The sequence below is a fragment of the Lagopus muta genome, chromosome 6 (genome assembly GCF_023343835.1).
Source record: "Lagopus muta isolate bLagMut1 chromosome 6, bLagMut1 primary, whole genome shotgun sequence".
Classification (NCBI taxonomy): Eukaryota; Metazoa; Chordata; class Aves; order Galliformes; family Phasianidae; genus Lagopus; species Lagopus muta.
Window position 1 is genome coordinate 29,058,881 of NC_064438.1, and position 15,438 is coordinate 29,074,318.

General features: G+C 35.5%; 1 protein-coding gene across 18 annotated transcripts in view; it reads right to left on the reverse strand.

Annotated features, from left to right (window-relative positions):
- Window positions 1-15,438, reverse strand: part of GPHN (gephyrin) — a 259,406-nt gene that overhangs the window by 155,857 nt on the left and 88,111 nt on the right. For 2 of the 18 annotated variants that reach the window (XM_048947439.1, XM_048947446.1), the window contains exon 1: window positions 10,050-10,464. The exons of 10 other annotated variants lie outside the window; for them this stretch is intronic. In XM_048947439.1, the coding sequence (XP_048803396.1) occupies window positions 10,050-10,237 (188 nt within the window). In that variant the 5' untranslated portion in view covers window positions 10,238-10,464. Of the gene's footprint in view, window positions 1-10,049; window positions 10,471-15,438 lie in introns of those variants that run through there. 6 more of the 18 variants (XM_048947445.1, XM_048947438.1, XM_048947442.1 and 3 more) reach the window with 6 other exon arrangements.

The window sequence follows — 15,438 nt, forward strand, 5'->3', positions numbered from 1 at the left end:
TTTGTGTCAGTATTTTACTGAGTTGTTAGTGTACCTTATGTGTATACAAACGCAATTCCAGAAACTGAAATTTTCTAACTGTACAAACCTCAAAGACCTCACAGTTTCCACAGCTTCATGTTCACACTCACTAATCACAAAGTGAAATCATTAGCACTGATACCGAAAAGCTGGTTGTTTTTTTTTCGTTCCACACATTCGATTTGCTGAAAAGCCATGATAAAAGGCTGTTTTTCTGTCTGCATCCTGCAAAAGCTTATGGTAAATAATCATCCACACACGGAGGAAGAATAAAGACCATGTAGCATACATGGTGGTTAATATTTGGTGGTTACTACTGTATTTTCCCCAGAGACATGCAAACATGGCTTCTTCTATTTTATGAAGCAGCATCATTGATAGTGACAATTCAGACCTAAAAATATAACAGCATTAATGACCTTCCTGCTGGCTCTGCACAACAACATTAGACATTCCCTGGGTCCTACAGAAATGGAAATCAGATAAGAAAATATTTATTGTAAAGCAGTAGCCAGTTATCAAATGTGTATTTGTATGCGTATCCTCGTGTTATGAGATTTTTCCTTACAATTGTCAGCATTTCTACACAGATGTGTTTCTTTATATCCCATCTTGAAATTGTTATACACATTGCTTACTCAACCTTAAAAGGGAAATGGGAAACAAAGTGTAACAGAGCAAATACATTAAGATTTTCCCTGTAAATCCAGCATATCGATATTTCTACAGTCACTCTCAGAAACGAACAATTTGAAGGCTTCAGACAGAAGAGGAAGTCTGCATAGGAAAAGTCAGTACCAAATAGCATCAGCAATGATTACCAAGACAGGATCTCCAGATGCTACAGCATTCAAATTTATCATGGACAGTCAGAAAGTATAGCCTTTCCTATATCCTCTGCAACTTCCTCTGCTGCTCATCCCCAATGCAGCTGAACATTGAAGAGAACCAAGAGAATTTTTTTTGCTACTGCAAGTGAAAATGGGAGGTTTTACTTGTAACTGCATCTGATCTTTGTTCTAAGGTCAATGCCAGGGATAGCTGTAATAAATAAATAAATAAATAAATAAATAAATAAATAAATAAATTGCTTTTAATACCATTATAAAGGCTTCCTTTAGCACCATGACAAAGGATGGCTCAGACGTCATGAACATGAGTTGCACTTGTCATGAACATGTCATGAACACGTCATGAACACGACTGCTACTGGCAGACGGCCTTTAAGAATGTGGTTTTTTAACTGTTTCTGATCTATTCATGTCAGAAGTACCCAAATGTTAACTTCTACATCTTTACATCCCCTAGCAGAAGGAAAAGACAGAGCATCTGCTACCAGAACTCCACTAGTAGGAAATCCTTTACTAGTCACCCTTGGCACAACATTAGAAAAAAACTAAATGAAAGTAATAATTGACTCAGTAAACTCATCTAGCTTGCTTAAAGCATTAATGAGCATCATTTTCTGCAAACATTTCTGCAAAGTTTGTGTCAAGAATCTACCATACTCTAAAACTCACCAAGTAACAATCAAAATGATGGCACATTTTAAAGTAGTTGTTGTACATTAGCAAATTGGATATTTCACAATTTCATAGTTTTGAAAATGAAAAATACATTAAAAGATATGCTGTTAAATAGCCTTGCACCTTTAGCTCCAACTCTCCACATCTAAAATAAATTTTCAATCTTACAATGACAACTTTAGCTTGGAAATCCAGGCTACATAAACAAATAATAACAAATTTGAAACTGAAAAAAGAACATAAATATACAATTCTATAAATGCTTCAGAGTCCGTAATCCTTTCTTCATTTCAGAACATAAGATTTTCCTTCATTTCTATTTACTGGAAGAGAGATCCAGTATTGCCATGGAAATTTGGTAATACAGAGGAACATAATGAAGATGTTTGACTTTGTGTACAAAATTTGACAGTGAGTTTCACAAAATTTTAAAGGTAGCCCACAAATCAGCAGGATCCAGTTAACACAGCCTGAATTCTTCTACTGGTTGTAATTACTGTACGTATGAGGCACAGAATTGATTTTACTATGTAACTAGGTATCTATGAGGAAGAAAATGATTTAAGCTGTGTATTTGGCAGCCTGTAAGTACTTTAACATTAACAGATAAATTTTTAACGACTAGTTCAATTTCAGAGACAAAATATTACACCATACAATTCAATCATCGAACTAGTTTGTTGGAATCAGAAGTAGTTGTGAAACACATTGCACACTCTTCACTCAAATGTCATAAAACCCAGCTTATTCTAGCCTCGTGTTAAATAGTCTAAAAACAAATTTTAAATTGCTTTGTTTTGTGTTACCATATCATTATTATAAATGTCCCACAATCAGATCAGAGAACTGTAAAGGCTGGAAGTGACCTCGAGATCATAGAGTCCAACCCCCCTGCTAAAATAGGTACCCTATAGAAGGTCACACACGTAGGCCTCCTGATGGGTCTCAAATATCTCCAAGAAGCATAAGCCCATAGAGACAGACATATACATAAAAAAGTTACTGAAACAAAAACATTTAGATGAATCATAAAAAACATCAGCAAAATCAAAACAAATTTAAAATTCAACGCATTAATCAGCACGTCCAACCTAAGGAAAATACCAGATTTCAAAGATTTATCTAAATTACATTTACATGTCACTATTCATTGTACCCTGTCTTGAAGTTCACGTTATTTTGCATATCCTCAACTTGAGCGCTAGCACTCTAAAGAACAGAGGTCAGCCAGGTTTCAGCTATGCAAGGTACCTACAGAATGAGTGATACACAACGGTGTCTGGCAAAATATGAGCACTAGGCAATCATTTTTTGCTTTTTCTTGAAAGCAATTTCTCTTGCATACTGATTTTGTTCACAGACTATTAAAACATTTTACATTAATTTCTTTTGATTGTATTCAAGAAGTAATTACACCACAATCAGAAAAGCAAAGGATCTGCTAGCAAAAAGAACACATTCACTACAGTACATTTAGTACACCAGGATGTAACACAGCATAGCATATATTAGAAGGCCCAGAATTCAGTTTAACAGGGATCAATTTTTCATGCAGATTCACTCTTCATCTTTCACACAGTCTGCTTTTATTATCACTTTTTTCTTGAGCTGAACAATGTAACAGCCAGCATCCTAGAGCACAAATAGCATTTTCTCTCAGATTGAATATACAACAAACCAAGAGCAAAGCGAAATATACAGCCAGCTACATCATGAAGTTGAAAAAGTAGCCATCTGAAGAGACAATGCTCTAAGTCTGCCTCTTCCAAACTTTATTTAATAATGAAATTATTTCAAACACTTGTTAGCTCCAGTTTATTTGTGTGTGTATACAACAGGTATTCTCTGAAAATTGCCACAATTTATATTCATGTCTATCTCATCAGGTTTGTATCCCACCTTGTGCAAGTAACACAGATACTCCAATTCCTCTCATCTGTTTGCAGAAAAGAAGTGAAATTATTCCCAGATATAGTCATTAGAACAAAAGACAAGAGACAAGAAAAGCAAAGAACCACACCTTATAGTGGGCAAAACTAGCAGAGATCTCTGAGAAGAAATCCAAAAAGATTAGACAGAAATTCCATAAAAATAATTAGGAAATGAAAAATCTCATATAACTGTTTGTGAAAGCATGCAAAGCTTTTGTCTTTTTTTGGGAAACTTTTTATTCTAAAAGTGCATCTCAGGATGAAATGTAATGCATAGACTGTAGGAGAAAGCTCACAACAAGGATTAAAAAAAATGTTCAAAGAAGAGTTCCGAGAGCAACCTCAGAAATTAGGAAAATACAGGAAATATACTGAAGTAAGGTCAATACAGTTGCATTGAAACAGACAAAAGCTTTACTATTTCACAAATCAAATCATAATATCACTGAAGAGGGAAGATCTGAATTTTATCCAAGTTATGAAAAGTTAAAAACCAGGAGGAAGTGTGCTCAAATGAAGGCTAGAAACGATGAACCACAGCCCAAATATCCCATTGGTAGATCAGAAAAAAATTCAAGATAACGAAGTTTAATGAAAAATTAACTCTTTTAGTAAGCATAATTTATTCTGGATATAATGTTATAGTTGCCACAAACTTATTTTCCGTTATAGTTCCAAGTCAAACTTTGGACTGGTTTGTCCCTGTGCTCCTTTGCCCACGTACGTTCAAGGTGGGTGCGCTACATTGCCACTGCACAACTACAACATGCTTGTGCAAAGACATTTGTGAACCTGCATGGAACCAATTCTGTTCAACTTTTATAATCCCAGCGTTGATCAAAGGTAAGAACACGCTCTTAATGTACTGTTCCACGTCCAGTGACTGCCATAAGAAGCTGAGTTATTGATTCTAACTTAATAAATGAGTCATGCTGAATGCAATGAAGTCAGTTTTCTAAAAATATCAGTACAGCCAGCTTGGCTGCTGTCATTTGCCAAAGTTCTCCAATGCCACTTTAATTACCATTAATCTTCCTTCAGATATATTGCTCTGCCTAAATGATACCAAGCTGGCACTAAACCTCTCAGTGAAACTCTTTTTCCTCTAAAAAGGAAAGCAAAACTCAGAAACTTCTGCTGATTTTTTTTCCTGGATCCATCTCATAAGCATAGTTACTATCTACCATTAGGATCTTTGGATTGATTTATAAACCAAGCAGAACAGCAGCAGGAGAATATGCTTGTTAGCAGACCAAATGACTGTGAGCTTGACTGCCTATTGCTAATTCTGAAGGAATAGTCAAGTGATCCCAGGCTACTGACTGAGCACACATACATACACACTACTACTACTACTAGAGCAAACTGACCAGGACAGCACTTGAAGCCACCCAATTTGGGCCAGAGACAGTGGCGACCCATGAGATGTCAGCAAATCATTGTGCACCTACAGATCGAGCACGGAGCCGCATGGAGTGTCCCAGGGAAAGGCAGCAGGATTCGAAGTCAAAGGAGCTCTGCTTCCCGCTGCCAGTATGAGTACACATTAGAGCACACACAGTGCTACATTAATTGATACAGGTTTCTACTGACCTTTCAGAAATTGTTAAAGTGCCCTGAGAGGAGGCAGTAAGAAGACATACTATTTTGGGCTAACTTCCTACACAAGAGAACATTGGCAGCTAGAGAAAGCCAGGCTAGAGCTCACATCACGGGCTGTGTGCCAGCCATGAACTGCAGAAAAGAGCCTGCAAAGCGCTTTGTGAAAACATTTTTGCTTATTTCAAGCTGCATATAGGGAAATACACGTTGAAGATACAGCACATTTAATCTTTTTGAAAACTGGATCCAATAATTAGATCAGTGTAAACCTAATTTTAACTTTTTTTTTTTTTTTAATTCCTATTAGCTAACTTCAACATACTGAACTAAAAAACTGACAGAAATCACATGACTGCACACATGCACTGTCTCAGTAACTGGTTCAGTTTGGGATGTGGGGCACACCTACCACTGTTTTGGGAGTTATTGTGGCCAGCCTAAACACTGATCTGTAGACTGCTCCCTCTTCAACTCACTTATCAGATTATTTACTAACAAAAGTCACACAAAGGCACAGAGAAGAGGAATCTCCAAGAAATTTAGGATTCCAAGACTAAATCGGGCTTGCAAGCCCAAAAGAAACAAAATGGGTGAGCCGATCTGATGTACAGCCATTTCAGCATTTGCTTGTGGGTTGGTTTGTTGGTTTGTTGTTTTTTTTTTTGTTTTGTTTTTTTTTTGTTTTTTTTTTTTTTTACTGGCAGGATAAAGAGAAGAGTAAGAGAAATGCTGAACCTTCCATGAGACACAAAAATTATTTAACTTTTGATTTTCACTGAACAAATTTATTAACCATTGTTCAAAACTCTCACCACTTATACTGGCATACCTCACAGCAAGAAATGAGTTACATATATGGCAAACATTCTGAGATCTTTGAAGAGAATGAAATTAAATACAAATAATAAAGATATCTCTAAATTAAAAATTATTTTAAGGCTTCAAAGGCATTTAACTTTGTCAGACAATGCAGCATTCAGAACACTACACAGAAAATATGCGTAAGGCAACATCTGAAAATGTACACTCTAGAAAAAATACTGAGCAATTAATCTCTTGTAGATACTGTATTATGCTGTGTAGTAGTGTAGTTAACACCAGATTACAAATGAGAAAGGCACTGCATCTGGAACGGGCTAAAAAGGAAATACCACAGACTAATTCCACATTCTGAATTTTCACTATAGATACATTTTATTTTCAAGTAAATCTGACTCTGAAGTCTCCCCAAATGCAAGTAGAATCTGAAAATGCTCTTTTCACATAGACCAACAGCAAAAAGGCCACTTTTCTGCTGGATGAATGCTTGTTTATAGCACAGAGGAATGACTGTACTATGCTACATCTGATTGGTAATCCGAGTATGGAAATCATACATTAAATCAAACAGACAGAAATGTCAGCTAGATTTAAGTAAAAATGTGCTCAGTGACTTTGAAAGTTCCCACCGGGGCATCAGATGCTTGACCAGCCAGCTCATTAAACAACATGAGAGAAGTCTAAAATTTCCTCAGAGAAAAATATGCAAAAGCAGACAAAAGTCAGTATCACAAAAACAACCACATTCTCACCACTTAGATAAAGAAATATGTATTTAATACTCATGCTGGGATTTATTTGGTAGATGCAGAACTCTGAAAACACTGTATGAAGTATTTATAGTATGGGCGAAGAAAATAATTACATTTGATCTTACTTAGTCCTATAGGAAATAATGTGGTACAGCAAAGCAGGTATTTTACTAGTAAGTACATACCTAGGAGAGATGCACAGCATTTGCATATAGATTGCTAGCAATTGCCTGTCATGAAATCCTCATGTACCTCCACTGAAAGCAGTTTTTTTGGGTACCTGAGTGTGATCTTTTGCTTCTCATGGAAGCCACTGCAAATTAAAGGATTTAGGCAATATGATAAGGAAATGAAAGATTCCACTAGTAAATTACCATAACAGCTTGCAGAAAACTAAGCAGAAGGATGAAGCTATTTTTACAGATACTCATTTTAGTAGAGTTCTATTTGCTTCTGCCCAACTGGAAAGGAAAGACTATCTTAAACAAATACTAAGATTCCCCCTAGGAAGATTAGATGACCCATAACTTGCAGAAATTGTAAAGCTTGGGTTTTTTTTGTTGTTGGTGGGTTGTTTTTTTTTTGTTTTGTTTTAAAAAATTAACATTGGCCACCTCCACAGCATACTTACAATCCATTAAAAAATGGATTAAAATAATATGACCCCCTTCAGCCAATGCCAAAATACCTTCACGTAAATGCAATTCTCACACCCCAATATCTTCCTTGCACTAACTTCAACATTTATCTTCCCTTCCCTTTGTTTTCCCTTAGAAAAATCAAGCTAAAAAACTACCAGCACTAAGTCCACACACATGGTTATGCCAAGGTTAATAAATATTAAATGTTTGTTCTAAAAAGACATGAAGTTCAGCTGAGAACATATCTCAGAAGGTGGAATACTGGAAATGCAGAGACTCCTGATGTTAGAGAATAAGCTCGAATGAATTGCACATGATAGACTGACATGAGCAATCACAGTCCATTCTGTGATAAGGCAGAAAATCATCCTGAAAATCTCTTTATTCCACAAATTGCCAATAATGACTAAAGGTGAGAGCAGGAAGACCCAAACTCAAGAAGAAGAAAAAAAAAGTTGAGAATACATTGAAGTGGTTTGATCATTCCAGATTCTACATCAAATTAGTTCTTCACAATTAAGTAAATCATGGAAGTAACAAGAAGTAACACATTAAGTGACAGAAGACTTCAGAAATTTTAAATAATTTGTTCTACAAATAAAATCTGACAATTCTGAAATCACACAAATGATATAGAAGTCTAAGAGATGGCAATTTTAATTAAATCAATTAAGAAAGGCCCAGAAAGAAAGTAAAATCACATCACTTGTCGTGTGCTTTCTCCTTTTTTTTTTTATCTTGGATTGTAATAAATTCAATGAAAATGAAAATTTCCAAACCCCTTTTTCCTACAAAATCTGTAACTAAAAAAGGGACAAACAGAAGGCCTCAAAAACTTTATGATGCGCTGATAACAAAAACTGCTCTTATTCTTGAAGACAAAATACATTCTTCAAAATATTCTACCTTCCCAAAACTGTAATGTCACATTTTTCTCCACCACATTCCAGAGGATATAAAGCATGAATATAATCCAATATACAATTAATAGCAGATTTTTTTTTAATGTCTGAATTTCTCTAGACAGTTTTGGAGGCAGTATTTGCTGTTATTTTTCTTTTTTTTTTTCTCTAAACATGCTGGTATACTTGCTCATATTACCTCACATGGTCTAAACAGCAGAACTAAACTGTGTTTAAAGCAGTGACCCAGTAACACAATTTTAGTGTATGCTTTGAGCTGGGGAATGTGGGAGGGGAAAAGAAATTTTTCGATCCATCCCTCCTAATGCCTCGTGGAACTTCCTGTAGACAAATAGAATTATTGACAACAGTGAAAGTGAGACCTCAACTGCGTGCCTTGTATAATTATCGCCATTCCGGATAACCAAGTCATTTTTGAAATCATCATCCATATTGTACAGCAGCTCAAACTCAATTTTATTGAAAAATATTTTTTTCAATACATGGGTCTTCAGCATTCTTATTTTTGTTTTCTGAGTTTATCATTCCCTTATTTTTCTGCAGCTTATCATTTAAATGCCAATAAAATGCTTCCAGATGAATATAAAAGCTACTGATGTATTGCCTCAACTCATGTCACAACTAATTACAGTATTCAGACACATGGCAAGAAAGGAAATGTGGATGTCAGACAGTGTCAGCAGTGTGTGGATTTACAAATTTAGTTTGATTCAGGTACTAAAAAAAGCAAACAAACCCAAAACTATTTTCAAATAGCCTGCAAAACCAAAATCCATTTGGGGAAAGTGATAGTTAACTTCTCTTTACTCATAGCTTTAACTCACCCTGTAAGTCATTATCAGCTACATTCTTCTGCTTTCTATTTTGTGTGATGTACTTCTAAAAGTAAAAATGACAGCTAGATAAAGTGATTCTCCCAGTTCCATTTTGCTGCTGCCTCTCTTCTTTATTACTGTGCTTCTGCAAGTATGATATTTAAACAGAAGAGTAACCTACTCCACAGAAATTGAGATTTATTTCTTTATTTTAAGATAGGACTGCACAATGATACTGTACTCATAGGCACAGTAGACACTGTGGATATTCCTTCGGGTGACAATGCCTGTAACAATCCTGATAATGTCAGCATGCTTCTGGCCATCCCCAAGCTGAAGAACACAGAGGAGGAAGAGGTTTGATTTCTTCCTCAGTGGAAGTGGAAGAGGAAGAGGAGTGGACACAGAACTGTGGCATTTATATTTCTGTAAACTAAATAAATTCCTTCAAGTGTCACCATTTATATTCCATATCATTTTGCTCTGGTCAGTTTGCCTGGATAAAGATAGCAAAAGTGACAGAAGGATACATCTTCCAAAGCAGAAATGTTGTCTAGAATTCTCTGTCATATAATAGGATCTTTAAAAGCAGCAGTGACGTCCAAACATTCAGCATGCTCATATCGATCTCACTTCTCCAGTTAATGATTCCTTTCATAAATCTGGAGAATAGTCTTAAAAGAAACTTATCCTGCAATCCCACGTACAAATACCACAGATAGCTTGGAGGCAACTGAAATATGGTTATTAACTGGATCACAGATTCACATTGAAAAACATTAAGATTTTGCTTCCTTGAATAACCATATTACAAGAGTAAGTACCTATTACTAGGCAAACAACCAAGACCACCAACACTAACATAGTTAATATTTAGCACAATACTCAGGAACCACAATGCTGGAAGGAAATTAAAGATGGTTAGGAAAATTCTACTTGCAAAAAGACACAGAGGACAGTATGTATGTTTGGCCTTCACAAACATTCATATCTTAACATTGTTTCGTATATAGAGATACCTGGGCTTTATGAATAGAACCCATGCAGACCACTGTGAGATGTGGTAATTTTCTTCCCGCACCAGTTTTTCCAATGATTTCTGAAAATTAAAAAACAACAACACAACCAACCAAACAAACAAACAAAAAAAACACAAAGGCAACACGGCTAGCAAGAAGAATAGAAACTGAACAGCAGAACAGAGCATCACTGAAAAGTAGCTCAAGGGACAATTAGCAATTGGAGTAAAAGGCAAAACGATTCTTTAATCACAGGCCCCTGAGGAGTTCCTGCATATTCCTCTTCTTTCCTCTCCTCTGGATTTTTAGATACCCCTTATGCTTTCTATCATCTTTATAAGTGAAACATTTCTGTTTTATAGAAACCTGTAGAAAGTCTCAGACCAAAGCATAATTCATCTAAACTATTCGCAATGAACTAAAAGAAAGGAAACATCACTGTCATTAGAGGTCAGGTCAGATGGCATTTCATAATTATTTACACAAGTTTGATAATTTAGACCAATATTGGAATACTGATATTTAAAGATGACCAGGCACCAACAGATTAGCAAATCCAAATAATAAATGTATTAATTTATGAATAAATGTGTAAATTCCTTTTACTACATCATGCTCACAGTTAAGTAGTAAATGAAAAATCTAATGCCGCTCCTACAGTTATTATTTAACACTCTAAGTAGATGTGTGCAAAGTGTAATTTGTGACCTGAACAGTATTCTTTCCTTGAAACAACATAGCAACAGGTAAGAGAAAATAAATCATGAACAATAGGTAGTATAAGACAATGTTCTTTGCATGTAACAGTTTAAAGACACCACTACCCATAAATCCAACCATACTTTATACCTATCCTTAACTAAGACTATTATTAGTTCCAGGAAATAAGTATTATTAACAAGAAAGCCTTTACTGTATGTAGTTACTGTACTTAAAAAAGAAGCAATAATAGCAAACATTTTTTTAAATTCAAAGTTGCCCTTAAAGCCTTCAGAAAGAATCTGAAAACACATGGCCCTCCAAAAACTCTTACCATTGAGCTACTACTGTAATTTCTATCTGTTTAAGGAATATTCAGTTCTTGTCCACATGAAGCTTCAAGGAGGGAAAAATGTGCAGCTCGAGCAAAAATAATCAGGAAAAAATTACTTTTTGAAGCCAAAATGCATTCAGAAGACAATATTGCTTTAGAGATTTCTGTTTAGCTTCAAGTTCTGAAGAAGCAGTATTAACTTAAAAAGTAATTCCAACCTATGAAACATAGTTATATAAACACAGGACCACACTCTTCTCTCACTCATGAGCATAACATTGACACCAACAATCATTGTCCACTTTCAAATCACAGAGTAATGTAGGTTGGAAGGAACCTCCGGAGATTGCCTCAAAGCAGCTCTGGTGAGACTGAGGTATCAGAGTCTTGTCCCTTGAACATCAAAGCTGGAGGTTTCACAACCTCTATGGGTTAACAGCTGCAATGTTTGACCAGCTTTATGGTTCAAAAAAATGCAAAATTCCTTATATTTAGTCAGAGTATCACATTCTAACTCATTTCTGTTGACTCTCCCATTGAGTATCCCTGAGAAAAATCCAAATCTATATTGTTTGAATCCTCAGTCACGCAGTTGCAGACAGAGAGATAAAAACTCTGTAGAGCCTTCTTTCTCCAAGCTGAGCAAATCCAGCCATCTGGATCTGGTAGCTACACCCTCTCTAGCACATCCAGGATGAGTTGACTGCTCTACCGCTAGATATAACACCACTAACTCATGTTCAGCTTCTTCTTGAGCAACCCCAGCTCATTTTTGGTAGGGCTGCTTCCTACTCAGTACAGCCTGTACTCTATTTTTGCATAGTGTTACTCAATCCCAGAGGCAAGACTCTGCACGTGTTGTTGATCTCCAGGAGGTTCATATGAGCACATTTTCTCCTGACTCTGAATTGCAGCCTTGCTCTCTAGCATGCTGACCACTCCACCAATTTGGTGCCTCTCACAAAGCTGGCAAGGATCAAATCTGTTCCATCAATTCTGGTCATTAAGGAATACATTAAAGAATATTGAATGCCAGGACTGACCCCTGAGAGATGTCACTAATTGCTGCTGCCAGCAAGCACAACCAGTCACAACACTAAGACTAGCACTCCATTGAGATTTCCACTTCCCTTATTCTCTGACAGATGTAGGAGGAATGTAGGTCCCTAAACATACTTAAAACCAGTTAATTTACTTCAAGTTACTCCATTTACCATTATTTTCTGCTATAATGTCTACTGAAAATATCTGACAATAACTGAGTTTTGGCAATCTAAGATCATTGCTTTCTATGCTAACATTCTACTACTGCTGGTTGACTGTTTTTTTTTGTGTGGGTTGTTTTTTGTGATCTCCCTCTTACTTAATCTCTGTTTCCTTTTGTCTGACATTGCAAATTTTTTGTTTCAGCCCCTGTTCTTGTGCTCTATAATTACACAGAGATTATTACAGCCATATTCTAATTTACAATCAGTGCACTGAGGTGCTATAACAATAAAAAACATATGAAATAAGAGCATGTATGACTCAGCATCTAGAACTCCCAGATAGCAACTGGAACAAAAACCAAATGTTGAAAATGGCTGTGAAAAAGAATTAAATAAAAAAATATACACTATTCTTTTGATCCTCAACTTTTAGGATAGGCCTCTATTAACAATTTGTCAAGGAACACTAATCCTTTAGAAGGATAAATGATTGCTACAGTTAAGCAAATTTCTTACAACTACATTTTCTTACTTCTTACATATATTTCAAATAAATATACGAAGTACACAGACTACAACATTCAAAATGCCAAGATTGAGATTACATATATTAACGGAACAACAGAACTCTCACTCTGTCAGGGCTCCAGAGAAAACAGGCATGTATTCAGGACAGAAAATGGAACATTTACTTGATAGGCTCCTGACTTAAACAGGATCTTTTATTGATGCTGTACTCCACATGACCCCTTTTAGGAAATTAAAATGTTCTTAAATGATTCAACTTTAAATACATCACAGGAGCAGGCAGAAATAGAAGTTCAAGAGAATGTCAAGACTTACACGGACAAGATATTAAAAAAAAAAAAAAAAAAAAAGCAAAATGATGGTAATAATAGTATATCAGAAATGTATCAAGATTAAATTTGAAGTCTAACAGATTTAGTTTTATTTTACATAAAAATAGCACAGCACAACAATTAAAGAATTAAGATAAACATGATGAAAAGATCAATTTCTTTTTTAATCAAAACAAGACAGAAATCACATCGACAAAGACACTGCAACACTATAAGGATTCCTCTATCCTTACTCTAATACTATTAGAATATTGATTTTGCTCTTCATAATGGTCAGATTTCAAAGAAAATTTAAAACTTGAGATATATAAAAATGATACCGTGACTACAATCTGAAAGAAACGTTGATAGTTCTCCAAAACAGAGATAGTGAAAGACAAGAGAGAAGTATTGAAGAGCCACGGCAGGGAAAATGAAGTGGGATGCAGGAGAGGACAGAATAAAGAATAAAGAATTTTGGGAGAAAAAATGAGTATTTTAGAAAAAAAAACAAAAAAAAAAGATTTCCAAAGCAAGAAGCTGAAAAATAGAAGACATCATAGTGGTAGGGAGCATGAACTAAAGAATCTGAATTTCAATCAAAAGGAAGAAAACTACAGTAAGAATACAATCTTACTAGCAGCAGCATTCTCTGTAGAGAAAGAAATCTGGCTCCAAGATAAAAGGAGGCAATTTTTTTCTTTATGTTAAAGACTGTTTTCATTAAAGATTCATATTTATGATTAAAGAGTATACGTGAGTATATGTATATATATGTGTGAGTACTATCTGGTCAAGAAATCAAAGAATGAAAAATGCCTATTCTGAGAAAAAGGTTCACCATATCTCCATCAAATCAAACAAAACTAAGCTTATCAGATCATCTCTTCCACTTGAACCTAAAAGACAGATCTAGAGAATATGTAGACTAAATACCACTTACAAACAGAGAACTCCAGGTTCCTTATCTTAGATTTCTTTTTCAGCCCCTGTAGAATGCCAAGGTTGATTCGATTAGGTTATTTTAAAATAAACTGCACTGTCATCTGTATTTTCATCTAAAAGCTAGCAGGACAAACAGTAGTCATTGCTTTAGCTCATGTTTCCTCCAGCCCTATCACTTGTCTTTCAGTGCCCACTGATGTACAGCAATCATGTAGATAAGCATCAAGATGCATTTCATAGCTGCAGTGTCTCCACACCTTAATCATAACATTATGATCTTTCATCTACTAACGATACTGTGAAAACTAAGGCAGCATTACACAGTTGTTTGGCAGGTACTTTTCCTTTAAACAATTTGTGGTTTTAAAAATTTTGCCCATGCACATATATGCAATTTAAGATAAGCACTAACTGGTGATTTTTGCTGACATTCTTTATAGAAAGGCCACAGACTGAATAGTCACAAAAACCAAAGCAGGACAAAGATACCGTATATGTCAAAGCTGAAGGTCATCAAGAAGATCTTCAGTTATTTGCGGCCCACACCTGGCCTACAGGGAACTGCTAACAGTCCATTAACAGACAAACATTATGCAACAGACTCATGCTCTTTGCTGCAGAAAAGATGAAGGGAGAGAGACAAGCAAATCATGAGATGATTTTTATTTCCGTAGTCTTGTCTACACAGTTGACCTGAAGCCATTTCTAAATATAAACTTCAGTATTTTCCCCAAAGTATCTCCTGCAGTCAAGAACTACCTACAAAATTTCCATCCCAGGAAAAGTTAACTGCAACTCACCATCTTCATCTCCTAAAACTAGATACTTCATACAACATTGTGGTTTCATTGCCTCTTCTGCTCCTGCTCCAGCTCAGTTTCATCCTCAGAACTGTACTAATACATACATGAACACAAACACAGAAGAGAAGATTTATAAAACTCACTTTTTTTTTTTTTTTAATCTGTCCTCCTACTATAACCAGCTGAGTAGCTTGAATATAGAAACACTTCACAGTATTGGAGACATCTGCTTTATACAGCAACGCAGCATGTGATACAACTTTGCACATTACTTTAAGGTAAGCATGAAGTATTAATGGTCTTCTTCATCAGAATGAATTTAAGTAATCCTAATTTTGAACAACTACAAGTGACAGTAATCTAAATTATGTATTCTAAGACAAGCTTGTGTGTTGGTTTTTTTTTTTTTATTACCACACTTATCACTTCTTTTGGTAGGATTCTCAGGGTTTCTGTTAACAACTGAACAATTAAATGTAGGAGATGGAAGAAGAAAAAAATCTTGGATCTGCTTATCTATTATTTTCAGAAAGCTATGCCAGCATCCTGCATCAGATGACA